Source organism: Phoca vitulina, unplaced genomic scaffold (genome assembly GCF_004348235.1).
Source record: "Phoca vitulina isolate PV1807 unplaced genomic scaffold, GSC_HSeal_1.0 scaffold2, whole genome shotgun sequence".
NCBI classification, from domain to species: Eukaryota; Metazoa; Chordata; class Mammalia; order Carnivora; family Phocidae; genus Phoca; species Phoca vitulina.
This window is the reverse complement of record NW_022589705.1, coordinates 23699374-23716969: the sequence shown is the minus strand read 5'-3', so window position 1 is coordinate 23716969 and position 17596 is coordinate 23699374. Positions and strand designations below refer to the sequence as shown.

The 17596-nt window shown below is 44.3% G+C and overlaps 1 protein-coding gene across 1 annotated transcript in view; it reads right to left on the bottom strand.

Moving 5' to 3' along the window:
* The window catches only part of ABCA4 (ATP binding cassette subfamily A member 4), a 132682-nt gene that overhangs the window by 72910 nt on the left and 42176 nt on the right, over positions 1–17596 (bottom strand). The window contains exons 12-15 of the mRNA XM_032423312.1: positions 6479–6684; positions 5669–5845; positions 3489–3711; positions 160–381 (exon numbers count right to left, since the gene is read on the bottom strand). Coding sequence (XP_032279203.1) covers positions 160–381; positions 3489–3711; positions 5669–5845; positions 6479–6684 — 828 coding nt within the window. The remainder of the gene's footprint in view (positions 1–159; positions 382–3488; positions 3712–5668; positions 5846–6478; positions 6685–17596) is intronic.

The following is a 17596-nucleotide window of genomic DNA, read 5'->3' as shown; positions in this document are numbered from 1 at the left end:
AAACTGTCCAGCTTTTGCCCCTATGCCTTTACACCTTATGTCCTTTACACCCAAAAGGCAAAGTGGATCCCTGCAAAGGGCAGGCCAGTTTTCCAGGACTACTACAGATGCCTCCGCGAAAATGTCTCATGTATTAGGGGCAAGCCCAAGGTCCCTCACCACAGTCATCTTGAGGTCAGCAGTCATCTGGTCCTGCCAGGTGAAGCAGAGAATGTGTGGCAGGTAGAGGGTGAAGTAGATGACACCACTGCAGGCCGCGGCCAGGCTGGCCTTGGAAAAGAAGGTGCTGAGCAGGAAGCACTGCATGATCGTAGCCGTGGAGAAAGCCAACAGGAACAGGAAGAGGATGAACGGATTGCTGTAGTGCAGGATCCTTCCATGCTGAAACCAAAGAGGCCATCTGAGTTGGTGCTTTCCACCCATGTCCAGGGCACCATCCCTCCCAGGGGGCAACCTCAGTGCCATGATTCTGGGTCTTCAGAAGCCCTCTACTCCCGAGTGATCTCTCCCACCATCTCTCGTGGGTGCCAAATTTCCACAGGTGAGACTCACTGCTGTTGAATTCCTTTAATCCTCCAAGTGCCATTCTCCCTGGGAGGGCAACACATTAGGCTGCCTATCAGTATGAGTAATCATTGTGTATTAAGTAAGCAAATCCTTGGCGGGAAGGGAGAAATAAGCCTAGAACAGGGGAGGAAGATCTTAGAGCATCAACAGCTCCAAGATACACTGAGTAGATGAGGGACAAAAAAGGGAGGTAGGAGACCCTCCAACAAGCTGTAACATTTTGCTTGGGGCCTGGCTTGATGACTCAATCATGTGTAGTTGTATTGGGATTTACCACTCACACTGATGAAAATATCAGCAATTAATCCACATCACTTGGAAGTGGATTAATCCTCCCCCTTCATCACTATCATACAAATACATAGAACCTGGGGAAATACTCAGTATCTTTGACATTAATTCATGAGTCAATCACTTTGGCTATGTAGAAAATAGGACCAAATTAGCAATTTTCACTAAGTGAGTTGCTGCCCACTTCCCTATAGGATACATTGAGATGTTCAAATTTATTAGGCCTTCTTGGTTCTCCTTTACTACAGACCTCCTATGAGGAATTTTACCCCTTGCACAGAACTCCAAATACATATAGATCATCTGGTTCTTTTCTTGGGAACATAAAGGTACAAACAGATTCATCTCTTGAATGGGTTCCAATCAATTGTTAGTGGTGCCCTGAAGCACTGGGTTCTTAATAGAAAAGAGAGGCAATGAGCAATATCTGTCATGGGTGTGCAAGAGCTGAGAGGAACAAATGTGTCACCTGTCTGCCACTGTTACCATTTCTCCCTCATTCACATTCTTGTGCCTGCCAGGCACTGATGGGAACAGATTGAAAAATAGAATAAAACAAATGCCAAAGGAGGGTGGAAAAAGGCTACGCTTAACTAGAACCAAACTCTGAGGAACTCTAAATGAAAATCAAAATTAGGACTCAGAGCTCCTGACTTTGTGTGTCAAAGAGCTCTCCACATCACCCTGGAAAGCTCAATCCTTTTCCTTAATCACACAGCCCAGTAAAAGCGAGTCCACGGCTGAACGCGTGGCTATGGCAGGAAGAACTTTAAGATGGTTGTTGGTATTCTCAGAAGAATAACATCAATTTCTTATCCCAGCTCAAAGCAAAGTCCCACAAGCTTCTAGGCCCATATAGTCTCTCAGTGACTTCAGGCAGAGATGAAAGAAAGTCACTGGGCTGACCCAACAGCCTCACAGGCCTTGGCTTCCTCTAATGACCACTTGTCTTTTCTGTTCCTAATAGTTTGAATAACTGGAACCTTCCCATTGTCCCAGCTTCCAGCTTCTTTCCTGCATAGTTAAGGTGGGAAGGAAGGACAAGGCAAAGATGGGAGCGTCATTCTAAGGAATCCTATTTTGTGTGCAAAGCTCTGTTTCCGTCATCACTGGAACAATGTTCTGGTTCCCACAAGGAGAAACCCCTTTGTGCAAGAAACTCTTGGTGAACATTCTTTACCTCACGTCCTAAAAGCTTTGAAGTCTTAATGCTCATTCTTAGGAAGGCAGCTCTCAATGTCACTTAACAGACATTGCAGGATATCATACATGTTTATGCACTTTGCATAAGTCAGACACTTACGCATTTTGACTCCTTTAATTCGGAGGACACAAAACATCTTGGAAATGGAAAAAGGGGCAGACTGAAGGATGGGAAGGAATAAGGGACCACTAGAAGAAGACAAGGAGCACAGCTTCTCTCCCCATCTTTGTGGATCTCAAGGAGCAAATTTGAAGCCACAAATTTAAAGCTAGGTTGCTTGAGCAGAATGACCTCTATATCAGCACTGGTTTTGATAGGGCTCTAGCACAGGGTTTGACTAAGGCTGAAAACAAAACCCTTCAGAATTAGTACATTTTACTGCGAAGAGAAGGAGTAGGATTTGGTTTAACTGAATATCTGCTGGATGGACAGGATATGTGATGGAACATTCCTGGCACCAGTATGGTCCAACATGGGATGGGACACACTTAGCCAGAGTCTATTGTTCAGCACACATATTGCTTAGTGTAGAGGGGCACTAATATGACAATCGTAGAAAAACAAAACAAGCTTGATAACACCATAACAGGAGCTTGCAAAGCCTAAAGTCTGAAGTTTATACCAAATCCCATCAAATAAATATAAAAAACTACCCAAATTTATGAGCTTATTGTCTAACAAGTACAAAAGATCATCTACTGTGGAGGAACTAAAAATGGAGGGAAAGAACATATTATGAAATAATGGATTATTTTCAAGTCTAGCTTGTGAGGGAGCTGCAGGTTTGCAGATGATGGACCTTTGCATGCTGCCTGCAGCTATAAAAATTCCTACCGCTGAGAAAGGACAGACTCTAAGTTCTGTCCTTTAAAACACTTTGGAGACTTTTAAGACAGCAGAATGTCCTTTGGTCAAGCCATGAATGGTGTGACCATGATGGTAATTAATAAACCGTCTAGTTCTGCTCTCCTAATACAATGAAAAGGCTTTTCACATTCCAACCCCAGCTGCTGCTTGAGACAGTAATCCCAGGAAAACACTCTTTGTACTCATTTCTTCTATGTCTGGAAAGAGAGAACCCTTTGCACATACAATCATGCTGCACTGGGCTCTCCTAACAGCAGCTTCTCCAGGTAGTCCAAGGAATGGGGCTAGATAATCTATGTGGACTGTGGCTCCCTGGGCAGGAAGTGGGAGTGGGGAACATACCGGGGCTCCTGGGGTGGGGGTCCTCTGAGTATTTTCCACCTTGGCTGAAATGACTGGGCAGCTGCATGTGCCACATTGGCTGAAATGGCTGGGTAGCTACATGTGAGGCTATCCTTGATGGCCAGATGACTAATGCAGGCACGTGTTCATTAAGAGGAGGAAAAGTGGGAGGTACAACATTATTCAAAATTTCCTGGGCCTTTTCTATCTGGCTTACCATGATGAATATGGTCAGAAGGAAGATGCTCATTGACATGATAGAGAAGCTGTCCAGGAACCAGGTACACCAAATCACTGCATTGGAGACACCCTGATTTTTCAAGGTCTCCTTCAGTCTCAACTCCTTCTCCAAGACGATGCTCTTTACAGTCATGGAGACAGAGTAGATCCAGGCCAGCACCATGAAGATAGGGAAACAGCGGTTCAGGATGATCATAAAACTGAAGCAAGAGGAGAGAAACAGAATAGTAGAATGCCCTGTACCTGGTAGAGGTGGAGTAAATGCTGGTTGGTTGGATGTGTTGAGAACAAAGCCCAGATGGAGGGAAAGGCAGAAAATCCCACTGGGCATTCAATGGGCTTGAATCTTCTAATACATTGCACTCTGCCCTGAAGGATTACTTTTTCCTTAGAGCAAGATGGTAGCTTTTTGGTTAGCCCAGATGAATGCTCTACAAGTTATATGTGTAAAATAAAATTGTATTCTGTAGGTTACACCATATAGACCTTCTTGTAAGATCACGCAGGAAAGAACTGCAAACTTGATGATGTGGTTGTGACTGGAATAGATACATGCTAACTGACACTTAAGTCCAAGAAGGAGAACCACAAACAAAGGGAACTGGTGTTGGTGGTGAGAGCAATAATTGAGCTCCCCAGGGGTGTCAGCCTTCTTAGCACTATCTATCCCAGAGGATCAAACTGCAGTTATGCAGGAAGAGGCACAAAATAACTATTCAGTGTGGCACTTTCAGAAGGCAAATGACCCATCAATAAATCAATCAGTGATCCAATAGCGACTAACTCCACCAGCCATGTACCGGTAGAGTAATCCCATAGATATACATTCTACCAAGCAGGATAGATTTGATATTCTGGAATTACTTTATTGTGAACTTTATGCATATGTTCCTTGTGCTTGATGTGCTAGTAAAGCCCTGGGGATTATTATGTAGTGAAAATTGTTGTTTGTCACAGGAAGGGCTGATTCCAGTGTGGGAGGGTTCTCAAGATGGCCCTAAGAAGAGAACCAGAAATTCATAAAGCCTGCACTTCTGCGACCTGCCACTAGAGGGCTCTTGCACTCTAAATGGCTAGACTCCCCACTGTCTCCTTATTGTGTACCCCACTACCCTGCCAGACACTCCCATTCTGATCCTAAATGTGGAACTGGGCTTTTGCCCTTGGCTCCCCGTCCCATCTCCATTTATCGTCCAAACCCAAACTGACTGCAGAACAACCTGCAGTTGCATCTCTTTAGTCTTTTGTAGAGCTGAGGAAGGAGAACCAATTGGACTAGGGTGTGGAGAGAGGGTTTCCTGTGCCCATACTGGGCTTTATCTTAACTGTTTGTCAGGTAGCAATTTGACTTTTCCTTTCTTCAGGCTGTGAATGTTTCTCTCCTCCCTGAACCCCACTGACACAACGCGCACTATGGTGAACTTCCCTTTTTTTTTTCTAAAAGTTGAACCCTAAGCCAGTTGTAGGTCTCTGCTCCTGTCCTGGTGATATTCCTGCCCCCATCCACCCTGGTAAATGAGCCCACCTAGTCTTCTCTTCCTCTCTGTCCCTCTATCACGCCCCAAATACACGTTCAGAAAATAATATGCTACCTGCTTAGCTCGCTATTGGCCAACAGATGTACAGGCCTGGGGGTGGGGGTGGGGTGGGCAGGAAGGGAGGGTTCCATCTCATCCAACACATTCCTCTACCTTCTCATTAAGCATGCACCATGGGAATGTTAATTAGGGAAGGAGCTGCATTATTCTGAGGCTCCTAGGAACCAGACCTACTTGCAATGCAGAGTCCTAATTTGCTGATTTGGCAATCATTGGGCAAACACTCTGACCAGAACTCTTCCACATACCAAACATACTACGTAGTGGAAACTTAAAAAGCCTTTGTCCCCTTTCCCAACCTCACTTCCCTTGCTTTTATTTTCACCTTCCCTTTTCCACCCACAACACCAACTACTTTCTCCCTGCCATTTCACTTGCCCATCTGGTCCTGCTTGGAGTCTGGGAGAAGCCGGCTCCTCATTCAGAGCTCCGTTCTCTTCAAGCTGGCCCCACTCCCTGGGTTTCTCTCCAAAGAGACTGAAGCCTGGGGAGTACTCCCATTCCACCCCAGCAACCTGATTAGTGTGTCTGGGAGGGAGATTGGAAGCCTCTGACTTACGAGTCATCCACGAAGCAGGGGTAAGGCATCTGCTGGAGATAGATTCCAACTGGAACCTCAACCTGGGCCTGACTCCTTGTGATCCCCTGTTCGATCATGTCCTGTAGATAGGCAAACCCTCCCCAGATATATCGGAAATCTTGCACGGGATCAGCTCTGGGACCAGAAGCCCAGTACCTACAAAGAACCCAAAGGGAGGGACAATGGATGTGAATGGGAATGGACAGCTTACTGACACTTCACAAGCACAAGGGGACTCGAAACTCACTCTCTTAAAACCTCACCCCTAAAATGTTCCAAAGTGATTCTATTTTCTAGTTCACAGTTTAAATCTCAGTTACAAATATTAGCCACAGTGACTTGTAATTGCTTTAATTCAAGGACTCTACATTGAACTTTATAAAATATCTCATCTCTTCTTAACTTAATCGTACTGATTTTTATGCCGAGTCCTGTCTCAATCCCTCACTCTGTACCAAATGTAATTTCCCAGTGACTTTGGAGACACCTCATTTGCAGAACCTCTACGTGAAGATAATTCAATACCTAGAGGTTTCCATCCCCAAATTGCCCAAAGGCCAGCCAGGGACAAGTGCTAAATTGAGGGAATGACAACAGGGTAACCGAGCTCTGTTGGTTCCACAACTAACAGAGCCAACTGGTTAGGGAGCTTAGCTCTCTGATACCCAAGTGTTTCTGTGCCTTTCCAAGTAACCTTCCCGTCCCTACAAGGAGATGGGGACCTGAGCCCAGAGGAGCCCCTGCTCCTTGCCACATACATTCCTAGGGATGCGCAGGGCCAGACATCACCTGTCTTTGATCTTATTGGTTTTCTCCACCACATCGATGTCCATCCGGATCTTGTACCTCACGTGGGGTGGTAGGACACTGGTCCAGGGATACATGTCAGAGAACACGACACCAGCCCAGAACCTGTTTTCCTCCAGCAGAGACAGGGCTCGTTGAGTGAGCTGAATTTCATCATCATAGCTTTCAAACTTATCCAGGATCAAGCACTGCAGATAATCACAAAGGTTGAGAGCATGTGAAGAACACTAACGGCAAAGACTCAACTGCAAAAAAAGGGCAGGGGATAAGGGCTGCTGCCCCCGGGGGATGAGTCAAATGTAAGGAGATCTAGAAACTTACTGTTTGCTTAACTGTGGAGTCTGGTGTCAATCTGTCACTGGGTCTAGATTTGGGGGTAAAGGGGGTTTACAAACACTGACTTGCTCTCATCCCTGCAGATTTGGTGAGGGCCGTCCGAGGGTGTCTAAATATGCAAGTATTCAAAATGACAAAAAGACTCCCAGCTCTCACTCCCCAGCATGGGGAGGCAAGGGAGTGGGGTCACACTGGATACAGGCTGCTTTGAAGATCAGAAAGCAAGCCGATAAAAGAGTTTTAAAGAGAGAGAGAGAAGCAGCTGTAGCAGTGAACCTTCCTGCCTCCCTGCAAACACACAATAATGGCCAGCTGAGGGAAGAACAAGGAGGAAGAAAGAAAATAACAGAGAGCCAAAACGATTTAGTCAGAGAAATCATTTCCAGTCACAGTTCTGACAGGTAATGTGGGTGGGAGAGGAATTTCCTAATAGATCTTCTTTCTCTCCACTGGAAGAGAAAAAAATCATTACCTACAGAAAAGTAAAACTAAGAATTTCTTTTAATTTGAATATTGGGGGTTGTCCAAGAAATCTATAGATTTGTTAAAGTATTAGACTATACTGGGATCTGGTTTTTCCTTAACCTCTTGTTCCTATAATACACTAGGGTTATTGTGTCAATGTTTCTTTCTTAGAATGTAACTCACAAGAGGTCAGATGGCCTTGTCTTGATTAATTTGTTCACCCAATACTTACTGAAGGCCTGTAATGTGCCAGAGCCTGCTTGGCTCCAGGGATACAAGGAGGGAAGATAAAATCTCTTCCCGAAAGAAACTCTAGACCTAATGAGGGAGAGGTGTGGAGTAAACCAACAATCATAATGCAAAATGATGGGGCTCTGTTGAAAGCAAGCCCAGAGTAGTCTGGGAGCCCATCGGTAGCTAAGTCTACCTGGAGGGGTGCAGGAGGGTTGCCTGAAGGAAGGAACTCCTGAGTAGGACGAGGATGAGAAGGAATTAGCCAAGGGAAGAGACAAGGGGGAAGGTCAGCTCCTGCACAGAGAACAACACATGGGATGTCTGGAGACCTGTAAGAAGAGAGCCATGGTTCCCATCCTTGGCTGTGTGTAGAACCACTGGGGAGCCGTAAAAAGACACCTACTCTCAGGGCCCACTCCTAACAATGAAATCAGACTCTCAAAAGGCAGGGCCAGGGCATTAGCATTGTGTTGAATGCTCCTTAGGTCTTTGCACTGTGCGGAGAAGTAGAAGTAACTAGAGGTGAGCGGTGAGAGGTGAGCACTAGGAAGGTGGTTGGGGACCATATCAGTTGCCCCTGCTGGACTTGCAGTGTGATCAACCAACAAGGGGCTTCCTAGGACACGAGGCTTTCCGTGCTAAAACCAGGAGATTTCCAGGCAAATTCTAAAAGGGCCCTAAGAAACCAGTGGAGGGTTTTAAGCAAGGGTAGGACATGTGAGATCCAATTGTGTTTCCAAACAATCACTGGTGGGGGCAAGAGGGGAAGCAGGAAGCTTGGTTAGAAGACTGTTGTAACACAGGCTTGAAGGAACACATTATCTCACGCAGAGCCTGTGAGTTACCTGGAATCCTCAGTTTACTGAAGAGGAAACTGAACTCTAGGACACCTGCCAGAGGTCATACAGCTAGCAAGTGGCTGGCCCTGGATTCCCTTCCCACTTTCCAGAGGCCCAGACTTCTCCCCCCATACCAGGAGCCACGGGTCCAGCCTGCTCCACTGCCGTCCACGTGCTCCCAACTGTCCTGTAGAGTAGGAGAGTACAGTTATTATTTATCCTCCCTTTGCAGCCCAGGGAACTCAGGCCCCAAGAGGCTGAGTCATTTCCCCAAAGTGGTGGAGTAGGGGTCAAACTCTAGTTCATTTGATCCCACAACTCATACCAGGAGAAGCAGAGAAGCAAGGAAGGTGGGCAGGTCATAAGGAGGTGATCAGAGGACTGAGCTCCCGCTGCCCTGGTAAGAAGCAAGCAAGCCCAATTCCTTCACCCACCCCCTCACTGCTAAGTCCCCCTCAGGCAACCTCAGAGGGTGAGCCAGAAGCCTCACTGTGCTGAGGAGCTGGACCTGAACAAAAAGGACTGCCAACCCACCCTCTTTGGGCCTCCTGAACTAAACTGTCCCACCTCAGGCTCCATATCCTGGGAACAGGTCCCATGTAATGTTCTCAGTCTTCTAGACGAAAAGAAAGAAAACAAAAGAAACCGTTAGTGTTCCAGCTAATATGGGAAAGAGGAACACAGGTAATGAGAAAATACAGAGGGCCAAGGCTTAAGTGACACCATACTAAGAAGACAGGTATTTTAAATGGAAGTGGAATTTCTTTAAAAAATACCAGTAAGTGTAGTCACATTCCATAGAATTAAGAAAAACAAGAAATTCTCTTTACCCAGCTCTCCCTTTGCAAACAGGCATCCCCCAGCCTCACACTGGTCAGTCCTTTAATGAGATAAAGGACTTAAGTACCTCATGACACCGGAAGTCCTTCATACAGGTTTATTTTTTTTCTAGAAATAACACAGGGTTTGCTATTTTATGGTTTTTGGTTTTTCATCTTTTTTGGTGGGGAATATAGACTTTCACCACAGTTGAAGACCAAGGGCCTGGTTCCCAGCATTCGTCAGTACTTAACAGCACACTATGGGGACAGAGAATTGGCAACCTGCTTGCGCAAGGAAGCATTAAAACTAAACTGCTAGAGTACATTAAAAAAAGAAAGAAAGAAAAAGAAACACGTTTAAGTTTCCTCTGGGGAAACCTTGTTCTACGAAAATGAATAATAAAAGAATCTCATTAAAAAAAAAGTCAGTTTGGGAGGACCTGGCTGGCTCAGTCAATGGAGCATGGGACTCTTGATCTTGGGGTTATGAGTTCAAGCCCCGTGTTGGGTGTAGAGATTACTTAAAAATAAAATCTTAAAATAAATAAATAAATAAATCAGTTTAGCAAGTTTAGGTCTTCATGTATAGAATTTTAGTATTGAGTTTGAATTTAAATTAAATTGAATTTGAAATTAAATTTCTAAAATGAAAAAATTATTTTGGAGATGGAAATTCTTCTTCGTAGTTTCTTTTAGCTGTGGTACATTATGACACACACACACAGAATATTCTACCAATTCACTAAGCATCACAGAGCATTTGGACAGAAGTCAGAGAGGTTTTGTGATCTGATGTCCTTGCTTTACTGGTAAGGAAACTGGCATCAGAGGGACAAAGGGCCTTGCCCAAGGTCAATATAGGTCAGGAGCAGAATCTGAATCCATGTCTTCAAATGTCAAGTCTGAAGGGTGGTGCTGTTTCCCCATGTTACTCTAAGAGTAAGCCACACTCCAACCACAAAGTCAGAGCAACGGAATTCCTGAACAGGAAGATATCTTGCCCCGTCCAGTAGAGCAGCAGTGTCCAGCAGATCCTTCTGCATGGTGGAAATGTTCTATATCTGCCCTATCCAATATGGTAACCAGTGACTCAAAACAGCTGTCAAACACTTGAAATGTGTCTAGTGCATCTGAGGCACTGAATTTTTCTAATCAATATTTAAATAGCCACACACGGTCCCTGGTTACTGTGCAGGTCACCACAGCTCTAGAGACAGTTAAGTTCCTGGAGGTCAGGGGCCATTCTAGTTCAGTGTGGTCTCTGGAAGAGCATTTTCTCATGAAAAGGACTCAATGAGTGTTTACTGAATTGAATTGATTTAAATTTAGAAGTCTTGATTGCTGTAAGAAATACAGCTTTACTACCGTATTTTGAACATAATTCCTGTGCATCTTGGATTCAGAGGATAAACTAGGAATAATTAGTGAAAAGTGAGTTTTTGGTAGAATGTTAATGAGAGTATAATTCTCACTGAAGCAAAAAAGTTAATAAAAACAAATGTATTTTAATAATTTAGCTTTCTGAGCCATCGAGCTCTTTGAACTCTCCTTTCATGTCTTAAAGGGAAATCCATACTGGAATAAGCAGCTGATGTTTTCAATGACATTGTGGAGCCCCACAATGACGTGGGCTCCATCCTGGCTGTTTTATCAGGCAGCTGATTCACAGTCATGTTTCCTGTTGTGTCCCCCTAGATTGGTACCCTGATACTCTGTGAAAAAAACAAAACTTAAAAGGTTCTCAAACACTCATTTCTATCCTGAAACATCTGACCCATTTTCAAAGTTGGGTTAACCTTTCCCCATCTTGGAAAGTGGTATGGCGTACTGTTGAAGAGACAGACAGCCCTGAATGCCATCCCCACTCTGCTGTTTTCTAACTGTATAGTCTGTTTCCCTATCTGCACAACTAAGATACATGCTACCTCGTAGGTGTGTTCTAAGGATCACATGACAGTGTTTGAGAAGGGCCAGCCAGTGCCTCCCGGTAAGAATAAAAGCTGGTGCTCACTATGCACCCAAACTGGCCCAAGTGCTCTGGTCGTATGAGCCCTTGAGCCCTCACCACCACTTTATGAGGCCAATTACAGTGATCACTCCAAGCTCGCTGAGGAGGCATAACAAGGCAACCTTCCTCTGGAGGATATTAAACTGTCTCACAAATAATGAGAACTTGATAAATACCATTTTTATTACTGTTTTTGCAAAATATCTTTAAAGTCAACAGGGTCTAATGGCTTTTAAGCCCTGCCAGGTTACCTTTCATTTGTGACAGCTGTCTGGGAGGAAGGCAGTTACTTTCTTTAAATAATATGGCTGATCCCAAGCTGATCTACAGCATCTCAGCTGGTTAGAACAACGCTATAGACTGAAGTCAAAGCCCCATGTCCCACCTGGACAATAGGGATAGGGATGGGGGTGAGGGATGGGGGTGAGTCCTAAATCACTGGTGTTCCCTAGCTGCTGATTGGCCATTAAGTGAAAGTCAGACAACTCTACCCAGAGGAAGGGTTTATGAAGATCATCCAGAATGCCATCCTCACCAAATCTCCCTGAAGTAAAGGCACAGCAATTATGGAAGCTGCTTTGGACATAACTCAGAAGTTCCTGGGTCATACTCTGAGGTATGACTCATGATGTACCCTTGCATTCTCATGGGGAGGTCACCTCCCTCAAAGAAAGTGGCCTCATTCTCTGTGGGGTACTTGCTCTGGTCCCTGAAGTTAAAATCTTGGCTAACAGTCATGTATATTTATGTATGTGCATGAGTGTGTTTGAGAGGCAAAGATGAATGACTAAACCCATATTGTGGGTCATGGATTTTGACATATTTGGTCTGGTATGATTAGCTTACAAGTGAAAACACAGTAGGTTCTAACAAGGCTGATGCCATGGAGTCAATCTATAAAAGCTGTACGGTTCTACACAGAGAGAAACCGTATGGTCATGGATGTTAGGGAAGAATAATGTAGGTAGATATGAAGGCTAGTTTAGGGGGCTCAACATAAAGATAGCACTGCCAATGAGAAAAAATTCAAAGGGCACCTTCAGTGAATAAAAAGACAGTGTCTTATGGCCTCAGAGGCAAATTCTGGGCAAATTTTGCAACCAGAGTTCAGAATCTGAAAGAGAACCATTACAATGCCCTATGCTAGCAAAGGGCAGAAAAAAGAGAGATTTCCCTGTTCCCCTCATTTCCCAACTGCTGTAGCCAAACGCCGGTGGCAGGGCCACTGCTATTTGAAGTCCACACAAGTCCTACATTTCCTTGTCAGTTGTTTTGCTGATACTCCCCAGGAAGCAGAGTTCACCCCAGCGGAAGAGGTTCGAGCTCTCTCCAGGGCAGGCAGCTGTGCTCAAGACCTCTTGAGAATGCAGTCATTTGTTTACACCGCTAAATCAAACACCACCTTGGGAGGAGAAGCTGCGGTAGCAGCAGGCTTCCTTCTTCAACTCTGACCTGCCAGACTCTAAATTCAAACACATTAAGTAATAGATGAATTAAATTATATATTAAGTGGAAAACATTGCCCAGTGGAGGCAAAGAAAGAAAGAATCTCCCTTTCTGTTTGAACTTGATAATCAAAGGGGAATGGCACCCTGTGCTGACATATTCTGACTAATCCACCCAGGACGTGTCAGGGGTGAGTCCAGGGACAAGGGAGGGCTGCACCCTTAGAGATGTTGGCTCTACAGTCCTGCCTCTTACATCTTTAACTTCCATACTTAGGCTGAGAACAAAGCAGCTGATGAATGCCCATGGAGGCCTGAAGTGGTCCTGCTGGTGTTAATGTAGACACCTGGGGTTCCTTTTGAAAAATGCCAATGGATGTGGGCAAACATCCCAGAATGAATTTCCTGGCAGATCTAGGCTCTAACACTCAAGATTCATTTCCCACCACATGGAAAAAGCCACTAAATAAAATTGCTTTGGGCTGTTTGAGTTGGTTGGGATGGTGAGACAGAGGCCAAAGGCACCACCATAAATTTTATCTAACACACGAGGCACTGTGAAACAGACATCTGAAACCTTCTACCACAAAGAGTGAGGAAATGCACCACGACTGGAAAACAAAGGGACAGGAAATGCACAGCTGTTAAAATATGTCTGTTTCTAAAATAAATAAATAATGAAACAAAAAGTCAAGTTGGGGTGCCAAGATGCACATTCGGCAAAGCCACCAGGTAAAGCTTCTTACCTAATTGGGTCCGAGGGAAGACACAATAACCTGGCTGGTAACTGCAGAAGACGCTAGCTCTCAAAGCTTTCTGGTTAAATCATTCAACCAACTCTGGGAGGTCAGTGTCACTATATTAAGGGTATTTCATAATCAACAGAGTCAGGCACTGACCAAAGAGAGCACATTCTGGTTGCAAATAGCCAGTTCCACCATAGCGGTGAACACTCCCCAAACTGCAGCACAAGATGTCGCCCTCATTTTTCAGGTGGTGGAACAGCACTGTTGCCCCAAATCACAGAACCCATAAGTAAGTGCTGCAGATGGCGTCCCATAGCCTGCAGGGTAAAGCTGACCTTTCTAGTCACATCTCCTGACCCTACTGCTCCTCCCCACCCCCACCTACCACCTACTCCCCTGATGCTACAGCCACACCTCTGCACTGGTCTTATGCTCTTCCTTCTGTCTGAAACTGTCTTTCTGCCTTGTTTAGTCAGCAAGTTCAGTCTTTAAGACCCAGCATAAATGTATTTTCAGTTTTAATTTGGCATGCATGGGTGTCTACTTTATGTCACTGCAGCTCTACTAACATAAAATGGGAAATCAAAAGATAAATAAGACAGAGTTTCAGCCCTTAAGGGGCTCAGGTCTATGGGGGTAGGAAGGCGTAGGAACAAATAATTATCAAGGGCTATGAATATGGTGTGTAGAAGAAGGCCTGAAACACAGGAGCTGAGTCCTGAAGGGGAGCCAGAGGGTGCAGGAGGCAAGGAATCTGCCTGCACAGGTGGGAGGCCTGGGGCAGCATGCCATCCCACACAATATGGAAGACCCGTGAAGGGGCTAGACTGGGAGTGACTTCACCTTTACAGCAACCAGGCATCACTAAGGAGCTTTAAGCAGGAATGTCATGGCGAGATGGGTTTTAGAAAGATCCCACTGGAGGCAGTGTGGGAGCTGAGCAGAAGCAGCAGAGAATGGAGGTCCAGTGACCAGCTAGGAGAGATGGTACAGACTCTGTAAAGAGGCCATACATGGAGAGGAAGAGGAAGCAGAGATTTCAGAGATAATTTGGAGGAAGAACTGACAGTTCTTGGAGGATGTGTGACACTTGAATTTGGATTTGTGCAATTTGTTTCTACTCCATCAGATTGAATTATTGTTCTAGTAGCCCTTTGAGAGACCATTAATATGGCATTATTTAATAACATGCTTATCTCTCCCAATAAAATGTGAGCTTCTAGGGGTCAGGATTACTTGTGTTTATTCAGATGTAGATAGTTCAATGCATGCGAATATATGAATAACCAAATCAGCTAAAATTTTTTTGGTTTCCTACTCTAAATCTAGTTATTTCCATGCAGAAAAGACCCAATCAGAATAGTGTCTGTTATTCAGAGTATTACAAAATAATTGCTGTCTTCATCCAACTCATTATATAATTTATCCAAATAATACATACTGAGCCTCCACTAATGTGCCCCTCATATTACAGGAGAAAGAACTTCCTCATTTGAGCCAAACAGGTCTGGATTCCAATTCTGGATCCCCCACTTATCTGCCGTGCTGTTAAGTGAGTTAGTCAACTTCTTTGAGGCTCCATTTTTATTTCTGTAAAATGAAAACAATTATGCCTACAGGCAGTCAATTAAGAGGGTTGCATGAAAGGGCACGTAAGCCTCAGATACAAGGGAAGCGATATCCCTTCCCTCCACCCATGACCCCAGCCCACCCCTCACCTACATTCTCCTGCCTCAGTTCCATTCTATTCTTCTGAGAGACGAGAGGCACAAAATAAGGTCACTGCTTATGAGCCAGTTCATGGCCCTTGAAATAACACTGCTCTTGTGGTGTAGACTTCTGCACTCTTTCTACCTCTCCTCTGATTTCTAACTTCCCAATGCATAACTGGAGCCAATGAAATCAACAGAAGAAAGCTGTAGATAGTCCACAAATATCTATATATCTGACTCTAAAGATATTACGCAATCAGTGGCTTTATCTTCCTAATCCTATTTTTTCTTAGGCCAGCCTGAAAATTATACTCCTTGAGCACATTCTGGTTGGGTGGTGGTGGCATATTGCCAGGAGCATGCAAGGTACAGAGGAAAATGAATCCAAAAAATCCCACTACTGCTAATTTATCAACAAGATAATCACCATGAAGATAATAAATATTGGCTATGCACATATATTGACTATGAAGACAGCAGAGGCTAAAACAGTTAATGAATACATGTTTTTTCAAGACTTAGGGAAGGGTAGTTGTGACTGGTTAAAGTACAATTTTATGCCTTGATCAGAGGTATTTTCATATTGAAATTTGGCTAAATGTAGCTTCCTGATGCGAAATTCAAGACCTGAAATTCAAATATACAATGTAATTTAAATACATTCTGAATTCTAAATAGTATTCCATCTGTGCCAGGCCTAACCTTTCACTGAACAAAGAAATCAAAGGGGAGGGGTGTGTATGCTTGTTTTAACTAAAGGGTAATCAGAGGAATAATTTGTTAATTTTTCTATTTTTTTTTTCTCAAGAAGAAAAATATATGTGGATAAGACACATATAAATTATGGCTATAAAAGTATACATATACCAGTTTAAGAGATTAACCTATGTGAACACTCACTTGTCTTCAGTCTCCTTAAATTTGGGGAAGAGGATGATCTGAATGCCTGCAGAAATGAATCTCTCCACATGTTAGAAATGTGGGGCTCCCCAAATACCATTACCGCTTTCCCTAGCCCACCACCTTCTCAGTAGGAGGGCTGCCTTTTGTTCATTTCTTTATTGTTCCCTGCTAAGGGCAAGGGATCGGAGGAAAGACAGAATGTGATTATGGAATGAATGAAATTATAGAAGCCCCTTGTTGAGTTGGTGCTCTGAGGATAGCAAAATTTCTAGACCATTGTTCACAGAAGTTACAAAATGGCACCCAGGGCAGGGCCATCCTGCTGGGTCTTTTTAGGAATGGTCTGGCAGTCCTGATTCTAAGCCAATTCACTAAGGTTAATATAGAGAATAGTTTCATAGTCTCTGGTTAATGTTTACACAAAGTTTTTCAATCTGAGAAAGACTTTACTTAGTCTATGGTTCAGGGGAAGACACTCATGTGGTTCAGGGGAAGAACTGCCATGCATGGAGCATCTCTACTATGCGTCCAGCCCTCTCCCAGTTCACCTTCACAGCCACCTGGAAAGGAGGGTATTACCATCCCCACCTAACAGCCAAGAACCCAAGGCTGAGAATTTACACATGCCTAACTATCAATGGCATGAAGTGTGTGCTCTGCACACTTCTCTCATTTTGTCCTGACAACAACTCTATGGGGTCTGTTGTGTTATCTGGATTTTACCAATAAGAAAATTGAGTTTTAGCAGGTGAAGTGAATTTCTTAGAGTGACATAGTCCATAAGAAGCAGAGATTCAGGTCCATTTGTCCTCACTGCACAGGTGAGAAGGTTTTATACTCAGTGGCCTAGCATGGCCTGTAAGTGACCCAGCAAGGCGGCTCCAGGGGAATGGGAACTCTCCAGGCTACTCAATGGAATGTCCAGTAACTAAGGCCTCATTCAAGTCGAAAGGAAGGGGATTTAGCTTTTCTATTAGTTGAAGAGAAAACCTATTGAATCATTCCCTTTTCCTATAAAGACAAAGGCTTAAAGGTCTTTGCTCTTAGTTCTCAGAGCTTCTGTTACTGTTCAATATCACATCTGAGTGCCACATTGACCTAGATCAACATAATTTTCATTTAAAAGACTGTTTTTGCTTTAACTGTCCTGAAATGATTTTTTTTCTTTCTTGGAATAGGCAGGGAAGTAGGTAACAAGACTGACCCAGGAGGAAGCTCTTAATCCTCTTTAGTCCAAGGCATATTCCTGAAAAGGAGAGCTTCAGTCAGGTCTTAAGCCTGTGAAGGAACATACTTGCTGCCCTGTCCTGAAGAGACACTTAGAGCCACCAGGGAAGAGTTTTCCTCCCAGTCTGCTATTGAGCAGTCCATGGGATGGGAGCTGGAGGGTCTCCAAGGCTATTCCAGACTTCCTGAAGCACACGAATAAAAGCAGAACATTCCAGGACCAATTGCAATGATTGGTTTCTTCCTCACTGCACATTTCCCCCTCCTACATTCACCTTTCAGTTCAGTATCCCCTTGGTTTCCTCCTCCCTCTGACCCCTGCAAGAGCAGGAAGACCAGAAACCTCATCATAATCACCTGCTGG